The sequence below is a fragment of the Choloepus didactylus genome, chromosome 7 (genome assembly GCF_015220235.1).
Source record: "Choloepus didactylus isolate mChoDid1 chromosome 7, mChoDid1.pri, whole genome shotgun sequence".
In the NCBI taxonomy this organism is placed as follows: Eukaryota; Metazoa; Chordata; class Mammalia; order Pilosa; family Megalonychidae; genus Choloepus; species Choloepus didactylus.
In genome coordinates, this window is record NC_051313.1 from 109,375,979 (window position 1) to 109,395,168 (window position 19,190).

General features: G+C 39.8%; 2 protein-coding genes across 14 annotated transcripts in view; both read left to right on the forward strand.

The window, feature by feature from the left end:
• The window catches only part of TRERF1 (transcriptional regulating factor 1), a 205,209-nt gene extending 195,703 nt beyond the window's left edge, over positions 1 to 9,506 (forward strand). For 10 of the 13 annotated variants that reach the window (XM_037842425.1, XM_037842424.1, XM_037842431.1 and 7 more), the window contains 2 exons: positions 2,006 to 2,253; positions 5,736 to 9,506. In XM_037842425.1, the coding sequence (XP_037698353.1) occupies positions 2,006 to 2,253; positions 5,736 to 6,060 (573 nt within the window). In that variant the 3' untranslated portion in view covers positions 6,061 to 9,506. The remainder of the gene's footprint in view (positions 1 to 2,005; positions 2,254 to 5,735) is intronic. The other 3 variants (XM_037842430.1, XM_037842432.1, XM_037842436.1) reach the window with 1 other exon arrangement.
• Positions 9,507 to 13,611: 4,105 nt separating this feature from the next.
• Positions 13,612 to 19,190, forward strand: part of MRPS10 (mitochondrial ribosomal protein S10) — a 37,441-nt gene continuing 31,862 nt past the window's right edge. Inside the window, exon 1 of the mRNA XM_037844548.1 lies at positions 13,612 to 13,686. Coding sequence (XP_037700476.1) covers positions 13,639 to 13,686 — 48 coding nt within the window. The 5' untranslated portion in view covers positions 13,612 to 13,638. The remainder of the gene's footprint in view (positions 13,687 to 19,190) is intronic.

A 19,190-nucleotide genomic window follows, 5' to 3' on the forward strand; every position in this document is an offset into this window, starting at 1 on the left:
TTATAAATTCAAAGGCCGCTAATTTGAAATTTGAGAAAGTTGTTACGGAGATTTAGCTAAAATTTATCTTGGTACTCTCTGGGGGTAAAAAATTTATTAAGCAAATTAATCATGCAAATAGACTGAAAGGAAGTCTGTGTAATTACTTAACCCAGTACTTTTCAGATGCTTCAGAAGCATCATTTGGTTAAAATAAGACAAATTCACAGTTTGATCTTTCTTTTCACTACAGTAATTCATTACAGAATCTGTACTGGCCTAGGCTCAGGTTTTAGGTGTACTTTAAAGGATATATTTAAGGGTTATTCATTTTAGTCTGACTTGGTGAGCTTTTCCTGCACCAGGTTTCTTAAAGCCGGGCACACCTGCATAGGCAGCTTCTAGAGGTCTTATTCAAAGAAAGACTATTGCATCAGGTCACAAGAAGCCCTGTTTTCCTTAAGTTAATGCTTTTGTCGTTGCTTGTATATCATATCTTTTTGTTTTCCAGAGTTTATTGTATGCTGCTTATAAGTCTGTCCCTTAGATGAAGAAAGCAGCAACCTTTAAAATATCTAGATCCTAAAGCAGAAATTCACTTGATTTACATTTAGGACAAAATGAAAATGTTAAAAAAAATATATCTATTTTGCAGTAACTTTGAAGAGAACGTAAGAAATTGTGTCTGTCTTTGATGTTTAATGGCTTGGATGCTTCACCCCATCATTGCCATTTGTATACAGCTCTGTGGTTCAGGGGTGATTAGAATATGACTTCAAATGACAGTATTTCTTGGTGACTCTGTTCAGAAATTGAATGCTTCCTCAATTCATAATTTTATTCTATGATTTGGAAGTCATCTTATAGTTTACCCAATCAAAAATGCTTAGTAAGATAGATATTTTTAATGACTTTTTAAAATCACAAAGAAAAAAACATGTTAGTTTTACTCCTTGCCTATGGTTTTTAAATCAGCGATTTTTTTTTTTCCTCTAAAATGGTAAACAGAGTTCATGAACTTAACACAGAGCAACCACCTACAATTGGACAGGTTGGTAGGCACTCCATTTAGCTGATGACTTTAACAAGCTGGAAGTTGGGGCTCTTGGAACTCCAGATTGTGGATTATATCCCTTTATGGCAGTGGTTCTTAACTGTGGTTTTGTTCACCAATGGCAGTGTCTGGCGACATTTTGTCCTGTCTGGGGAGATGCTATTGTAATCTAGTGTGTGGAGGCCAGGGATGCTGCTAAACCTCCTACACAACACAGTCCCTCCCTGACAAAATGCCAGTAGTGCTGAGTGTGAGACACCAGCTTCATGGCATGCTTCAAAACACTGTACAAGTCCTTCCCCTTTTCATCATCCAGTATTAAAATTGAAACATTGCTTCAACTCCAGGTTACTGGTTGGTACTTGGACATAACTATATGTCAGGGCAGCAATTGCTCTCTTTCAGACTATGTTCCTTGGGGTCCTAGGGCTTTCTTGGGGGAGGTAAAGTTGAGTAAACAGGTTCAGTTCTGGGGTGATGTCTCCATTCCAGCCAGATCACCTGTTTTAACAGTTTTATACATTGAGCTTTTTGAATACGACTTGATTTGTTATTTTAAAATAAGAAGAAGAAAGAAAAAGTAAAGAAAAAGGGAGGGTGTAGTTCTCACCTTTAAAAAAAAAAATTGAAAGCTAGTCCAACCTTCTTATTTTACAGATGGTAAAATTAAATATACAGAAGGGGAATGGCCTAACTGCCTCCCTATTAGTTATGACAGAGCTGGATCTAGACCCCAGTCTCCTGATTTCTAGACAGTAGCTTTGTCCTTTATACTGTGCCTCTTGTCTTCTGGTTATAACAATGATGAGGTTTTTTTGTTGGCATGGTATTTGTGATTCTGGTATTTTGATCTCTGCAGAATTATGCCCCAAGTTTTGCTTATATAAAACACCTGTGCCCTGTCGTTATGCATTGTTTCAAGTATCACATGTTTTATCATTGAGTAACTAATAACCCTAATTTCCTTTTCAGGACTGTAGATGTCATGTCACTCCCTTTCTTCCCCAGGTGTTCAGCTCCCGTCAGGCACTGAACGGCCACGCCCGCATCCATGGCGGCACCAATCAGGTGACCAAAGCCCGAGGTGCCATCCCCTCTGGGAAGCAGAAGCCTGGTGGTGCCCAGAGTGGGTACTGCTCAGTGAAGAGTTCTCCCTCTCACAGCACCACCAGCGGCGAGACGGACCCTACCACCATCTTCCCCTGCAAGGAGTGTGGCAAGTAGGTGAAACTGGTCCGGAGACCGAGTCTAAGCTTGGGACAGATAATTGCTCTGTGGGAGCCTGGCTGATGTGGTCTGAGGTTTCTTCGGCTAGAAAAAGAGCCCAGACTCTCCAAACTCTCCCTCATACCATCCTTTGGGTCTATATGGTGCCTCCGGGTGGATGGACCTTGTCTCTGACTCAGAATATGATCATTTTGAAGCCTAATATAGCCTGGTAAAGATCCTGTCTTCCGAGAGCAAACTTCTTGTGACATAACTCCACTCTTTCCAGAAATAGTGGGTGGAACTCTGATTCCCACTTGTTCCCTTCTTATCGAAACCATGTCCACTAGCGTCACTCTCTTTACATCCCTGTTGAGTGAGCTGAGAATGGTCTAAAACACCTGATCAGGAAGTCTATAGCAGGGATGGTCCATAAATGGCACCCCTACCACCACTGCTCACCTTTGCACCCAGAGCAGGCATCACCGATCATTGCACTGTTTATTACCACATTAAGAACAGGGCCTCAAAATCCTTTTCATAATGCTTCAAATTGACACAACCGATTGAACAGAGTTGATACATGAGGTAAAAACCTGTTTATCAGCCCTGCCCTTACAGGTATAATTTAAAACAACAATTAATGGGGGCTGGGGAGGGACTGACAGTGGGTAGTATTCTTAACAGCTAATGTTTATTGAGCACTTATTATGTTACTTCCTGTGTGTAAGCTCATTTAATCCTCATACCACAACCCCATGTGGTGCCAATACTGCTTTTATCCTCGTTTTATAAATAAGGAAATTTCAAGTTAGGTAAAATAATTTTGACCCAGGTCACACCACCACTAAAGAGCAAAGCTGAGACTAATGCAGAGCCTAGGCCCTTAACCACTGCTCTATCCTGTCAGATTGCTTTGTTTATTTCCTTTGCATAGAAAACAAAGCCTCCCCAAAACCAAGAATGGTAAAGGCAAGATCATTGAAGTTAAGATGCACATTTCCCTCCCCACAGCGTCCAGTATACAATTGGAGTTTAATTCTCAGTGACTCTGCCAGACCTGGAGGGGACATTGCCACAGGTGACATCCTTTAGGAGCCTTGCTGTTTCTCTTACCGTTATTTCCAGTGCCTTAAACAAGGAAAGAAACGTTACCTGGAGAGATGACAGCCAGGTGGCTGCTGAAACTCTGCCAAGAAAGCAATCCCAAGTTATATGAGTTAGGCCAACTGGGACCTCTATTTATCAAGTACATCCACCTAGAATACTCCAGGCATCTTAATAGTAGCTGCCATTTATCTGGTATTCACTGTGTACCTGGCAAGGTTTTTAAGGATTGATTGATGTAACTCTTAGAATAACCCTATTAAGTATGTATTAGTAGTAGTTTCCTTTTTATAAGCAAAGAAACTGAGGCACAGAAAGGTTAACTCACTTGCCACAGTGCACAGCAAATGAGAGACTGATGGGAATTCAAACCCTGCAGGCTGGCCCTGGGACCCGTGCGTTTAGCCTCTGCCTGGTGCCTCTGAGTAAGCCTAACCCAGTTAGGAGGTGGCACCAACGAAGTAAATTGGAATGAGCAGCATGTCCCCTCTAGGGCTCTCTTCCCCTCTGTGAGGCACAGGGATGTGGGGTTAGGGGAATGGGTGTAGGGCTCAGTCCCCTCCTCTGTTATCTGGTCCCCTTCAGGGCCTGGACATGATAACCATCTTCATGTCACCACCCAGCACATGTTGAGTGAAGTCCGGAAGAAATGCAGCCCCTGAAATGATCATTAGATTTCTTTATTGAAATGATAAAATTGACTCAGTTGATCTCCTACCTGTTTGCCTAGGGGTAGAAGTAGAGGGCATCAGGGTGCCAATTTCCTAAATAGCCTTAAATAGCCAGCACCTTCCTCTCACTCAGGTCAAGCAGGCTACAACTTCTTATTCCACCAGGTGGAGACAAAGGATGTTTTAACAGCCAAGAATTAGTATTTGGTGTTTTCTAGCTGTCCCTCAGTGACATCCATTTTTCTTGTCTTGGAACATTTTTCTACCATTACTTCAGTTAAGAGATTATGAAAAGCAGACGTTTTCTGTGGTTTTCCAGACTAGGAATAGCATTAAGCAAATGCTCACAGAATAGCTCTTTTATCTGCTGAAATTATACTCATTGCATTAAACAGTTTTCAATATGCTCAAGTAGAATTGTGATTCATCAAGTCTGTCTGACTGGGCCTTAGAAATCAGTGTCATTTTTTTCTTCTTTTAAGAGCTTTGGAATGAATAGAGACGATTTATGCCAACCCGTCTCCATAAACAGACAACTCCCCATCTGGGCAAACTTTTTCTGGGAAAAAAAAAATTCGAGATGGTAAATATTTTAGGCTTTGGAGGCCATACTGCTTCTGTCACAACTACTGGGCTCTGCCCTCATAGTACAGAAGCAGCCACAGCTTCTGTAAGGTGTAAGTGAGTAGGTGTGGCTGTGTCCCAAGAAAACTTCATATACAAAGAAGGTGGCCAGCTGGATTTGACCCACTGGCCATAGTTCACACACCCCTGTTCTAAAGAATTAACCTCCAAAATGTGATAAACTTTTATCCCAGGGTTTCTCATCAGCAGCACTATTGGCGTTTTGGGCCAGATTAATTCTTTGTTGTGGGAGCTGTCTGGTGCATTGTAAGAAGTTTAGCAACATCCCTGGTCTCTATGCAGTAGATGCCAGTAGTACTCCCTCCCTCTTCCAGGTGTGACAACCAAAAATGTCTCCATGATTTTGGGGGGACAAAATCACCCCCAGTTTTGAACGATTTTATTCTAAAGCAAACAGGAAATTATAATATGGTGACTAACAAGAAGGGGTCCCAGGTGAAAAGGAGGTCAGCTCAGATGCAGCTGGTGGATGCAGCTTAGAAGTTAAGTGCCATGAAAACAGAAGAGGACCCATTGGATATGGTGACCTTGAGAAAAGCAATTGGCTTGAAGTGAAGGGGACGGCTGTCCAATTGGAGAATGTTGAGAAGAGAAGGAGGAGGTCCACCAAGTGTGTGCAGGCAGATCCTTCAAGACTGGGCTGTGGAAGAGCTGGAGCAGAGGCTGGAGGCAGAGGATGGGTAGTTCTGTGATGGCGGCTGTCAGAGTTTGTTGGCCTGACCTGGATTCTGCAATCGATAGGGTATGGTTAATGCTGGGGAGAGCAAGGGGGAACCTGAAGGAGGAAAAAGGGCATGCACTCCAGGCCACAGGACGGCCTTTGAGAATTTATCCTCCATTGTCACGGGAAGGAGGCCCTAACACCTGTACACATCCCCTTTCTTGTAATGCTTGGAGAGGTGAGAGGAGGGGTGTTCAGGCAGCGGGGGGCGGTCCTAGGAGCTGAGGAGCGGGGGCTTTGTCAAATCCACCCCAAACCAAACTGCAGACCACACTGTTCCCTGTCAGATGCCCTGATTCCCAAGAACTCAGCTCTCCTTCTAAATGTCACGTTTCTTTTTCCTCATTTTTAGGGTCTTCTTCAAGATCAAAAGTCGAAATGCACACATGAAAACTCACAGGCAGCAGGAGGAACAGCAGAGGCAAAAGGCTCAGAAAGCAGCTTTTGCAGCAGAAATGGCAGCCACCATCGAGAGGACTACGGGGCCTGTGGCGGGGTCAGGGATGCTGCCCCTGGACCAGCTGAGTCTGATCAAACCCATTAAAGATGTGGACATCCTCGATGACGACGTTGTCCAGCAGTTAGGAGGCGTCATGGAAGAGGCCGAGGTCGTGGATGCTGATCTTCTCTTGGATGATCAAGATACAGTTTTGCTTCAGGGTGACACAGAACTGTAAAGTCCCCTGTCACTTAGAGACAATGAAAACCAGAAAACTCGCAGCCTCCATCTTTATTAATCAGGAAACCTGGACTGCCTGCTTGTTTTGTAACCATTTTAAACTACCTGTTTAAAAAGTGGTTATTTTATTCAGGTTTAGAAAAAAAAATTCCAGTTTCTTTTCCTTTTATTTAAAAAAAAATGTTTTTGTGGGGTGTTGGGGGTGGGGAATAAATAATCGGCACAAATATCTTTAAGAGACATTTCATCTGGGCTACATTTTCATGAAATCACTCCTGGCAGGTAACGAACCTGATGTTCATGTTCCATTTGCTTTTGGACATCAGCCATCTGGTTGCCTTTTTATCCCAGAGTTTGCCGTGTGAGTGTGTGTGTGTGGCGAGGCAGGCTACCCTTTTCAGGCTAAGGCCTTGGGGCATCCTTTCCCACCAAGAGTTATTTCTGTTCTGTTTAACCTCATTCTAATTTGCAGTGAACTTGATGTCTTTGCCAGGAGACTGTATGCTAAGGGTAGCTTTCCCAGGGTGCAAAGCAGGCCCTCGTGTTAACAAGGCCTTCCTCTAGCGAACACGTCGTGTGCAGAGCTGACCAAATGTGAAAACAGGTTTTCACTCTGCTTTGCCCTTCACTTTGTTGGCCTGTTCACAGGAACTGAGTACTGTATGATTTCAGGCTTTCATTCCTCCTTGGTGATTTACCAAGGACCTGGTTTGTAGAATAGACGTTTCTGCTTCCACATTCCCTGGGGTCTGGTGAGCTGTGAATAATGGGATCCCAGAGCTGTGTTTCAGCATGAGCTGATTGGAGACCTGTCCTGGGAAAATAGCGCCAACTATTAAATGTCCAGGGCTGTAGAGGACGGCTTTCATTTTTAGGTAAGATGGTTGAGGGGCACACACTGAAGTACCTGGAATGCCAGAAGTTTTCCTTTGCCCTAAAAAAAGATCTGATGAGACTATTCTTTCTGCAGCACTGTTAATGGTCAGTGGAGTTCTGGAATCACTTTTTGCCATTTGGAAGTACTGTGAAACCTCCTATTTACTAGGATTTTGCTGTAATTCGTGTATACTGGACTGGTTCACCTTGACACTAGCTATGAGACAAAAAGGTTTTCTAACAAATTTTATAGCAAATACAAGGGAAATAGCATTGAAGGCCAACAAAAATGGTTTTGGATACCACTCTAGTTATAATGTTTGCGTTCAAACAATGAATGTATTCATTATAAGTCACTTACCAAAGCACTTCTAGAATTTTCCAAGGTTACATACTTTGCTCTGCCTCCTCCTGTCCCTGTCAGCAGGGGTGCTGTTTGTACACGTAGGTAGTAAACCTGTCATCCTTCCAAAATGTCATTCAGCTCAGGCTTTTAACTGAGTCAGACTGACCTATCTCACTGTTAGGGCAAATGAGAGCATCGCCAGACTGGAACACAGTCCCAGCACAGAGGGGACCCTGCTTCCCACAGCTCCCCATTCCACATTAATGCTGCGTGACTTCTGGAGCAGATGTTGTCAGGCAGGTGGGCTATTTCCCAGCTTGGTGTAAACTTGGTGATCATACTGGGCCACCTTGCTGCAGATTAATAGCTTGACTTGAGAATATCAGCGGAAGCATGAAGATGGGTCCCGAGCTTTTAAGTTTGACTCTGCCCAAGTATTTGGCACATGCTCATCTGAAGGCCAGCTGTGGCCCAGAGCAGCCCCAAGTGGGCAATGATCTCTGAATCTCAGGAAAGCCAGGGCAGAAGAAAACAAAGATTCTTTTAATTGCCACCATTCTTTTTTCAGAAAAGAGGTCTTTGAGGTTTCCCTCTTCTTTTCTTCAGGGGAAAAAAAAGTGTTTTTATTTGCTGCCATTTCAGACAGATTATTATAGCTTTTGTTTTATTACCTAAGCAGTTTTGAGTTAAGAACTGCCTTGGCAGTGTGCACAGACTTTGTGGCAGAACTATTACAGAACCATTCCAACTGTAATACTGTTGGCTGATGCCGATCGAATCTGTTCTGTGCCCACTTCCTTCCACTTACTGGTGTCTGTCTGAGAGTGATTCTGGAGTGGTTCTGCTGTTGGGACTACAGAAGCTTATCTATCAAAGGAGCAAACACCCAGAAAAATGTTTATAAAGCAGATGTATTCCTTCTGTTTGGAAACTTGCCCAGCTGTTCTGGTTTTAGACATTAAATGTGTTTACAGTTGCCAAGGTAAAAATAAAATGCACAATTTAATTTTAATTTTCCATGCAGTATAGCGAAAGGATTTTTGACTTGAAGTAACCAAAGAACTCCTCCTTAATGAGACAGTTCAAATCCCTGAATTAATATTTCTTGACAATTTCAACTTAAAAATTGACTTCATGGTAAAATATTGCACTTATTATTTTTTTCTGAAATGATTCTGCCTGCATGTATGTGTTGTGTTTTAGCTTCCCCCAACCTACCCCAAAGAACTTTTCTTTCTAATGGTTGTCTTCAACATGGTTACTGTTTACTATCAGATGGTTTTTCATTAGTGAACTTAGACCTCTTTGCAAAAGCTTGTATATAAAAAGTTAACAGATATATTTTATGGAAAAACCCATCTTATTTTCAAATATATTTAACTGCTGTTATATTTTATTAGAGGAAGGGTGTAAATATTTTCTAGGAGTTCTATTGTAAAGAAAAGTATTTTTGAAAAAAATTAATGTAATAAAAACGAAAACATTTTTAAATAGTGGTTGTGATTGCTTCCTGTTCTGGCTTCATGTTCTATTCTCAGCATCTGACTGGCATGCCTTCCCATTTCAGGATGTAATTTATTCAGGTTTGCACTATTATAAGTTGACATCATAATATCTAATGTGGTTAACTGTATTTTCCCGGAATGCAGGTCCCTTGGTTCATATCAAAAGCACTATGTATAGCATATTCATAATTTTTCTTTTGTAATGTGTGTATTTTTAATAAGGATTTTATGTAACATTTTGGCAAAAAGAGGACAGTATTTTCTAGTGAATTTTATAACATTTTGCTAAAAATGTTTCTTCCTAGGTCAGTTTTTGTTAAGATGAATCAAAAGTCTTATTTTACCAAGGGTTTAAAAAAGTTTGAAGCTTGAAAGCAAAGTTATATTTAAACATCCTATGTAACAAATAAATAAAAATGTTTTATAGACTTGTCCTAAAAAAGGTGCATTCCTTAAAAAAAATCTGGGGCATTTTATGTTGTTGTTTTTCCCCCTGAGCGATGAGCATTTCTTTTAATTATCAGAAAAAGAACCAGGAGAATTTTGTTTGAAAGGTTGCAATCATTACCCTTCTCGGAAATTTATTACAGTTTCTATAGATGGACATTCATTAAACAGAGTTGTAACAAAATAGACACTGTCATATTTATTTGTGGAAACCTGATTCAGTATTGCATCAGCTGCTCTGAAAATAAAATATTATCTTTTTGAGTTTCATTTGGCTTAAATATTCCTTCTTTCTAGCTATTAAAATGACTTCTCAATGTTGAATAAATGCTAGTTGCATAAATGCTAGTTTTACTATTAGTTGGTTTCTGCCAACCAGTTTAGAGATCTTTTGATCAAACTTAGTGCTTTTAGTAAAGTGCCTGCCCACCCTTGAGGCCACTACATAAGTTTCTGCTACTCAGGCAGTGGATGGGCACTTGAAGAGGTGGTGGTCTCTAAACTGTATTACTCAAAATGTGACTTAGGGAAGCTCAGTACTACATAAAGGTATCTTGCAATAAATCTTCCACAAAGCCCATGTCCACCTGGATTGATATGGACTTCCAAATTTTAATATGTGTTACTTATGCTCAAAAACAAGCTTTAGAAAAAATTTGAATTCTGGGTTTTATATAGAATTTGCTTAAAGTAGAGCATACTTGTTCAAGACCTTGACCTAGATTAATTTCTTTTGTTTTTAACTCTTATTTTACCTATTTTAGATAGTACTGTAGCCAATAAAATAGCTATTCCTCTAGAAGCAGGGTACATTTAGCCAGAATTTTTAAATTCTGCTTCCAGGGGCCCAGATGTTCAATCTACAGACTTTCTCCTACTCATACATTCATTCATTTATTCAGTTCTCATGAGCCACCATGTACCAGGCATTATGCCACATGGGGAGGAGAATGTATAAAGATGACTGACATTGTTTCCTTCCTGCCAAGGAATTTAATATCTAGAAAGAGCATATGGCAGCCTGGGAACTGATCCAGTTCCACAACTGAGAAGGGCAAAGGTCATGCTTTGTTAATACTCTGAATCCCCTCATCACCACCCACACATTTGCAACAATTTATAGCAGGTCCTCAGCTATGATTTGTTAAATTAATTACCTCTCTAGTCTGCCATGCACATGAATATGTATATATAAATAAAGCCTCTTTTGAGTTTACCTAAAGTCAATTCTAAATTCCATGTATCATAATCCACCTTCCTGAGCCACAGCCAGCCAACCAATGTGTGCTCTAGGAATGTGGATGAGTTTTAATGTAGACATAAGGAAAACATAATTAGGAAGGCCTCTTAAGAAACTGAATAATATATTCCTAAGCGAACCACAAGTGATCTTTGAATCACAGATACCCTTATGTAAAAGAGCAAAAGGGTGGTAATTTCCTGTACATGAGATAAAATCTTTTGCAAAGGGCTGTCTTTAAAACAGAACAACTGGTGCAATCAAAATATGATTTAATTTACAAATATTTAATTTACATTTTTATTTTTTCTGGATATAAAGCAAGGTGTATTTTCATAAACTATTTTGAACCCTTTGGCTTCCTGCTCATCTAAATTAGGCCAGATGTTTTGAAGTTTATGTTGTATGAAGAGACACAGAATGGACAGGCCAAGCTTCAGAACACTGTCCATGCCCACACCCAATGCCAAAGGAAAGAGTCCTGTCCACGGCCCACATGCCCCAGCTAACCCGTAGGTCATTTGGTGACACTGACACAGTGTGGCACAGGAAGATGAGACCAATCAAGTCCCCACATTTGAGAGTCTGAATGGAGAACCTTGGCAGCAAGCAGTGGCCACGTGCAACGCAGAGGTCTGAGGGTGCAGAAATTGTTCTTAAGCAGATAAAGCCCATCAATAGAGACCACATTTGGCCTCTGAGGAATGGAGAGGGTGTCCAGTCTAACACTGCTCTCAGTCCACTTTTGCAGTTCCCGAAGCAAGCCAGGCCACACGTGTCTTTAAGATAAACCCCTTTATTTGGAGGGGGAGGGAAGAAGCTGTCTATTCCTTATACCTAAAAGAGGCTTAAACAGAACTAGACTTCATCATAGAATCTTCACCAGTCCACTGCAGGGTGAAACAGGCACTGAACTATAATTCTGGAGATGGTTACTGGTCCAGTTCACCACATGAGCTTGAGTGAGTCATTTCATCACTGTGCCTGTTTCCTCACTGATAAAATTAGGATAAAATCCATGTCTTCTTGGAGGTGAAACAAGACCTAGGCAGCTTGGCAGAGGCAGGTGGAGGACCCATCACAGAAGTGCCATAGGGAGCGACTGAAGCAAAATTTAGAAGCAACAGCAGCATCGAGGGCTGCTGGGAAACCCCAATGGCTGAGAGAGACCCAACCAACCTCAAATGCCATATTCAGAGAGGGAGTCTAATTCGCAAAAGGGCACTGGCCAGCCTGCCAGGGTAGAGCACAGCGGAGTACAGAAGGTGTAGCAGGGTGTTTCCATACCCTGGTGCAGGACCACACTGCATTGCTCTACCACACCTCCATGTGGACTGAATTCTAGTCAACAGGGGCCAGATTTAGGGGCAGGGAAACTGGTTTCTGCCCCTAGGTCTCTCATCAATTTACTATGTAACTTTGGGCAAATCATTCTACCCTTCCTCAGTTCTCTTACCTGTAATGGGTAAGTAATGCCCATTCATGGGGGGAAAAAACAACTTCACATGTGCTTAGTACTTTACTTAGATATTGCAAAATGTTTTCATAAACTTAATCTTTTTATTTTAATCTCAACAATACTGTGAGGCAGATGAGGTAGAACCAGCTTTATTTTATAAATAATAGCTCATACTTACTGTATATTATTATGTGTCAGGCATTTTGCTAAGCACCATAAACTCATTATCTCATTTATTATCTTGTTTTAGTGTCCTCTTTGCTAAAGCAAATACCATGCAATGGGCTGGCTTAAACAATGGAAATTTATTGGCTCACAGTTTTAAAGCTAGGAGAAGTCCAAATCAAGGTGTTACCAAGGCAAGGCTTTCTCCCAAAAGACTGGAGTTCCGGGGCTGGCTGCCAGCAGTCGTTGGTCTTTGGCTCCTCTATCACGTCACTGCACATGGCAGTCTCTCCTGACTTTTCCATTCTCTTCTGGGTTCTCTCCCTCTCTCTCTTTCTCACTTTCCCTATAAGGCCTTCAGTAATAGGATTAAGATCCATCTCAACTCAGCTAGGCCACACCTTAACCAAAGTAACTTCATCACAAGGTCCCATTTATGAGAGTTCATACCCACAGGAATGGACCAAATCTAAGAACATGTTTTTCTGGGGTACATAGCTTCAAACCACCTCAATTCTCATAGCAACTACTTGAAGTAGGCTATCATCATTATCTATATTTGACATGAGACAACTTGGGCTCATGGGGTGGAGGTAACTTGCCTAAAGCCACTCAAGTAAGTGGTAGACCTGGGGTTGGAACCCAGACCTCTTGATTATAAATCTAGAGTTTTCCATTAGGCCAAATTGCATAAGTGAACACACTTTGTGAAAATAAAGCTTAGAAAGTAGCATAATCGGAAGAAATTTTTATCATAGCAAATCCTACTTATAAGCCTTTTCGGTTGCAGCTAAATTACGGTAGACATTAATAACCAGACAATATTTCTGGCTTCTTGTAGTAAGTGATGGTAGCCATTGTAAATTCTCGAATATTAGAGTAACATAAGGAAATGAATGATTTAGGAAGATGGGCAGGGCAGTGATGTGCAGGCTGGTTGGAGCACAAGAATGCCAACTGATGTAAAGGAATATAGGCTTAAGGAACATGGATGGAGCCTGGACTCAATGGCAGTGGCAGAGTTTTCTTTTTATTTTAATGACATATAGACTTTGTTAAAATTTTGAAAAATAAATAGGTAAATAAATCAACCATTATCTCACTACCCAGAGATAACCACTGACCACTGTCAATGTGTGTGTGTGTGCGCGTGTGTATGTATATACGTGTGTCTGTGTGTGTGTGTGTGTGTGTGTGTGTGTGTATTTTTTTTTTCCCCAAGCACCTGCGTTATGTTTGTCTCCAACGAAACAGGAATCACATACGACAAACGCCATTTGAGGTGGAAACACTGATGGATTTTGGTAACTACCTAGAGAGGGGATGAAGCGATATTATCAGACCTGATATCAGCCTGGCCGCCAACCCCAGGAGAGCTCTCTCTATTCTCAGTACTACCCTCAAAAAACGCGGAACTATATCTCCACCGCCATCCCGCTACGACGCACAAGGGTACGCTCTATCCGTTTGACCGAACTCTATGGTCTGAGAGCGGTGCTGTGACCCCGGAAGCGATTCTGGGAGATCGAGCCCGCAAGATGGCGGTGCGAGCAGCGTTCGGTGCTGTGTGTCGGCGTTTTTGGCAGGTACCGGGTGGATGGAACGGGCGGACGCGGGCAGTTGCCACTAAGTTTCGCTACTACCCGCTGTTCTGACTTTGGCGATATTTATTCCTCACCTTAGCTCGATGTTTGCAGAAAGATGGCGAGAAAGGAGCTGGTTTTATCACGGATTCTCTCGTGATTAAACATTAATTAATTAATAAGGACAAAGACAGAAGAATCTTAGGATGCCAGAGTTAGAAAGAATACTGCACATTATATGTTCCAAACTCCTCTCACATTTGGAAAACAAATCGAAGCTCTAGAGGCCAAGAAGCTTGTCTTGCGAAAATCATGGGCTAAGCTGGCAGTAGATTTCAGACACTCCCCACGGAAATAAATTGAGATACCTTCCTTATACCCGGAGTTCTGAAATTTAGATGAGATGCACAATAGTCAGAGGTGTGGGTTAGACTCTGGTCTCGGTTCCTTGTGGAGAAGCAAAACCTTTCTTAAGCAGCAGTTCTCACGCTTTTGGGCCTTAGGACTCCTTTACACTCTAAAACGATTGAGGCTCCTAAGACCTTTTGTTTTTGTGATTTACAACTATCAGTATTTACCTTATTAGAAAATAAAACTGGTGCTATTTTAAAATACTTATTCATTCACTAATAAACCCATTACATGTTAACATAATTAGCATTTTTACAGAAAATAACCATATTTCCCAAAACAAAAGCAAATTTAGTGAGAAGAGTGTCAGTGTTGTACATTTTTGCAAATCTCCTTAGTGTCCAGCTTGATAGAAGACAGCTGGATTTTCATATTTCTGTCTGCATTCAATCTGTTGCTTTATCACACCTCATGCAGCCTCTGAAAAACCTACTGTTTACTCTTGAGAAAATGAGAGTAGAAAAGTTGCAAATAACATCTTCGTATTATTATGAAAATAGTTTTGCTCTCTTGGACCCCCTGAAAGTGTCTTGTGGACACTGCAGCAGTCCTGAGACCACACTTTGAGAACAGCTGTTAAGAAAAGTCAGATGGTGTTAGAATTGAAGATTTTGAACTGTTGAAACAAACTGACCCAGACAACTCTCTCTCTCTCTCTCTCTCTCTCTCTGTCTCTCACACACACACACACACACACACACAGATGCACACGTACACCCCTCCACTCCCTCAAGAAAAAAAAGAGACAATTTTGTTTAAGACCTCATTAAGGTTGATAGGTGGATATAACAGCACTTTAGGCTCCAACTTTTCAAAGCACACGTTTGTACTGGAAGAACATGACTGGAAAGTGTCAGATTTCTTAGGCCTGTGGTCTTTCTGCGCAACTGGATTGTGAGGTCACTCTCCACATTTAAATTTGGAGAGGGAATTTTCTATGTGATTATGTGAAGAATGACATATACCTGTTACTACCTTATATTGTGTCTGATTTCCTTTCTTTCTTCCCTTTGTTTTTCCCTCTTAATCCAAGAGAGAATAGGGAAAGTTTTGATTTGCCTCCATCTTGAGTAAAAAGAGAAAGAAGCACTATAAACTAAGTATAGGCAGGTGACAGAAAACTTTTTTATCCCTTTCCTTTTTAACATATTTAGGTGACTATCACTTGTAATTAAACTGTGCTTGTGCTAAAACGTTATCTTCACTTCCAAGTTATGTTTAAGGATGCTGTTGTGCTTCCATGTTCTTAGGTTACACTTTTAATGTCAGGTAAGCTTAAAGAATATGTTTATCATTTACCTGTTTTTCCTTTAAGCTCACAGGCCTAAGGAATCTTTTGAAACCTGTGTTTCCCAAAACCAGAAGTTTTGTACCACCAGGGGGAGTTGATGGTAAAGGATTTAGAAACTGGATTTTTGCAGTATTTGGCATAGTAGATAATGATGGGTATAAATTCTGGTGTATATTTTGATTTATTTATAAGCCAGTTATCTCAGTCAAGCCATGAAATACATATTCTTGAAAAGACATAGGAAAGCTTCAAAAGAAGATACTTTAAAATTCTTATTTCAATTCTTAAAAACTTAGATTAAAAGGCAATAATTTTCATTAGTCAAAATTATTCAGACAAAATAAGCATTACATTGAAGTATATTTGATGTGTAAAAAAAATGGGAAAATTGAAGTCACGTGATGTTACTCATTTTCTCCCTTGATTTCCACATTTAATTCATAATTCTTTTCCTTTTTAATTAGCGAAGTCATAGGTATATAGAAAGCTAATGTAGAAAATACAGAGTTCCCATATATCCCACTCACAATACACAGTTCTATTATTAACACTTTGCATTAGTGTGGTACCTTTGTTAAAATTGATGACAATATTATTATAATTATGCTGTTAACTACAGTATTTAGTTTACTTTAGGGTTCACTGTTCTTGTTGTATAGTCCTATGTGTTTTGTTGTTTTGCTTTGATTTGGTTTTGGTTTAATTGTTATTATAGTAACATATATGTGACCTAAAATTTCCCTTTTTGACCACATTCCAATTTATGATTCAGTGGTATTAATTACATTTACAGTGTCATGTTACCATCACCAGCCTCCATTACCAAAACTTTTCCATCCCCCCAACAGAAATTCTGTACCAATTAAGCATTAACTCCCCATTCCCTACACCCATCCTGGCCCCTGGTAACCTGTATTCTCATTTCTGATTCTGAATTTGCTAATCCTAAGTATTTCATATAAGAAATCATACAATATTTGTCTTTTTGTATCTGACTTGTTTCACACAACACTCAAAATGTACTCAAAGGTTATTCATGTTGTCACATTTGATTGCTTCCATCTTTTGCCACTTGTGAATAATGTCGCTATGAACAATAGTGTGTAAATATCTCTTTGAGTCTCTGCTTTCAGTTCTTTTGAGTATATACCTAGCTGTGGGGTCCCCAAGTTATATGATAATTCCATGCTTAAGTTTCTGAGGAACTCCCAAACTGTTTTCTATAGGGCATAGTTTCCACCAGTAATAAACGAGTGTTCCTATTTCTCCACATCCTCTGCAACACTTATTTTCTGTTTTTTCAAAAGTAGCCATTCTCCTGGGTGTGAAATGGTATCTCATTGTGGTTTTGATTTGCTGATGATGTTGAGCATAGTTTCATGTGTCAGTTGGCTATTTTGTATATTTTTGGAGAAATGTCTCTTCAGGCCTTTTGTCCATTTTTTAATTGGGTTGTTTGTCCTTTTGTTGTTGAGTTGTGGGATTTCTTTATATCTTTCTTTATATGTTCTAGATTTTAAACCCTTATCAGATATGTGGTTTCCAAATATTTTTCTCTCATTCTGTAGGTTGACTTCTTAGTTTCATGATGAAGTCCTTCGATGCCCAACAGTTTTAATTTTGATGAAGTCCCATCTATACATTTTTTTCATTTGTTACTTGTGTTTTTGGTGTAGTCTGAGAAACCATGCCTAACACAAGATCCTGAAGATGCTTCCTTATGTCTTTTACGAGTTTTATAGTTTTGGTTCTTATATTTAGGTCTTTGATCCATACTGAGTTAATTTTTGTATATGGTGTGAGGTGGAGGTCCACCTTCATTCTCTTGTGCATGGATACCGGTTTTCCCAATATCATCTGTTGAAGATACTATCCTTTCCCCATTGAGTGGACGTGGCACCCTTGTCAAAAATCAAAATCAGTTGGCCATACGTGTGAGGGTTATCTCTGAACTCTCAGTTCAATTCCGTTGTTCCGTATGTCTGTCCTTGTGTCAGCACCATCCTGTTTTGACTACTGTATCTTTGTAATAAGCTTTAAAATCAGGAACTGTGAGTCCGTCAACTTCATTCTTCTTTTTCAAGATGATTTCAACTATTCAGGGCCCCTTACCCTTCCATATAAATTTGATGATTGACTTTTCCGTTTCTGCAAAGAAGGCTGTTGGAATTTTTATTGGGATTGTGTTGATTTGGGATTGTGTTGAATTTGTAAATCACTTGGGGCCAAATTGACATATTAATGATATTTAGTCTTCCAATCTGTGAGTTCTGAATGTCGTTCCGTTTATTTAGGTCTTCTTTGAGTTCTTTTAGCAGTGTTTTTTAGTTTTCCATGTATAAGTCCTTTATATCCTTTGTTAAATTTATTCCTGGATATTTGATTCTTTAGGTTGCTCATGTAAATGGAATTTTTTTCTGAGTTTCCTATTCTTAATTGTTCATTACTAGTGTGTAGGAACACCACTGATTTTGTGTGTTGATCTTGTACACTGCTACATTGCTAATTTGTTTCTTAGCTCTAGTTACTTTGTTGTGAATTTTTCAGGATTTTCTGTATATGCTTGTCGTCTGCAAATAGGAAAAGTTTTATTTCTTCCTTTCCAATTTGGATGTCTTTTATTTCTTTCTCTTACCTAATTGCTGTGGCTAGAACTTCCAGTACAGTGTTGAATAACACTGGTGACAGTGGGCATCCTTGTCTATTTCCTCATCTTAGAGGGAAAGCTTTCAGTCTTTGACCATTGAATGGGATATTAGCTGTGGGTTTTTCATATATGCCCTTTATTGTGTTGAAGCTTCCTTCTATTCCTTGTTTTCTAAGTGTTTTTATCCAGAAGAGGTACTGGATTTTGTCAGATGCTTTTTCTGCATCGAGATGATTGTGTGTTTTTTTCCTCTTCATTCTGTTAATGTGGTGTATTACATTAATTCATTTTTTTATGTTGAACCAACCTTGCATACCAGGGATAAATCCCACTTGATCATGGTGTATAATTATTTTAATGTGCTGTTGGATTTGGTTTGCTAGAACTTTGTTGAAGATTTTTGCATCTATATTCGTAAGGGATATTGGTCTGTAATTTTCTTTTCTTGTGTTATCTTTATTTTGCTTTGGTATTTGTCTGATGTTGGTCTCTTAGAATGAAGTAGGATGTGTTCCCTCCTCTTCAATTTTTTGGAAGAGTTTGAGCAAGATTGGTATTAACTCTTCATGAAATGTTTGGTAAATTTCACTGTTGAAGCCATCTGGTGCTGGGCTTTTCTTTGTTGGGAGGTTTTTAATTACTGATATAATCTTTTGACTTGTTATTGGTCTATTGAAATCTTCTATTCTTTCTTGTGTCAGTATAGGTAGTTTGCATGTTTCTAGGAATTTCCATTCATCTAGGTTTTCTGATTTGTTGGCATACAGTTGTTCATAGTATCCTCTTATAATCCTTTTTATTTCTGAGGGGTCAGTGGTAATAATCCCCCCTTTCATGTCTGATTTTAGTTATTTTTCTCTTCTCTCTTTTTTCTTTGTCAGTCTAGCTAAAGGTTTGCCAATTGTATTGATCTTTTCAAAGAACAAACTTTTGGTTTTGTTGATTCTCTTTATTGTTTGTTTTATTCTCTGTTTCATTTATTTCTGCTATAATCTTTAATTCCTTCCTTCTGCTCACTTTGGGTTTAGTTTGTTCTTTTTCTGGATCCTCCATTTATGAGGTCAGGTCTCTGATTTGAGGTCTTTTTTCTTTTCTAATGTAAGCATTCAGAGCTATTAATTTCCCTGTCAGTTCTGCCTTTGCTGCATTCCATAAGTT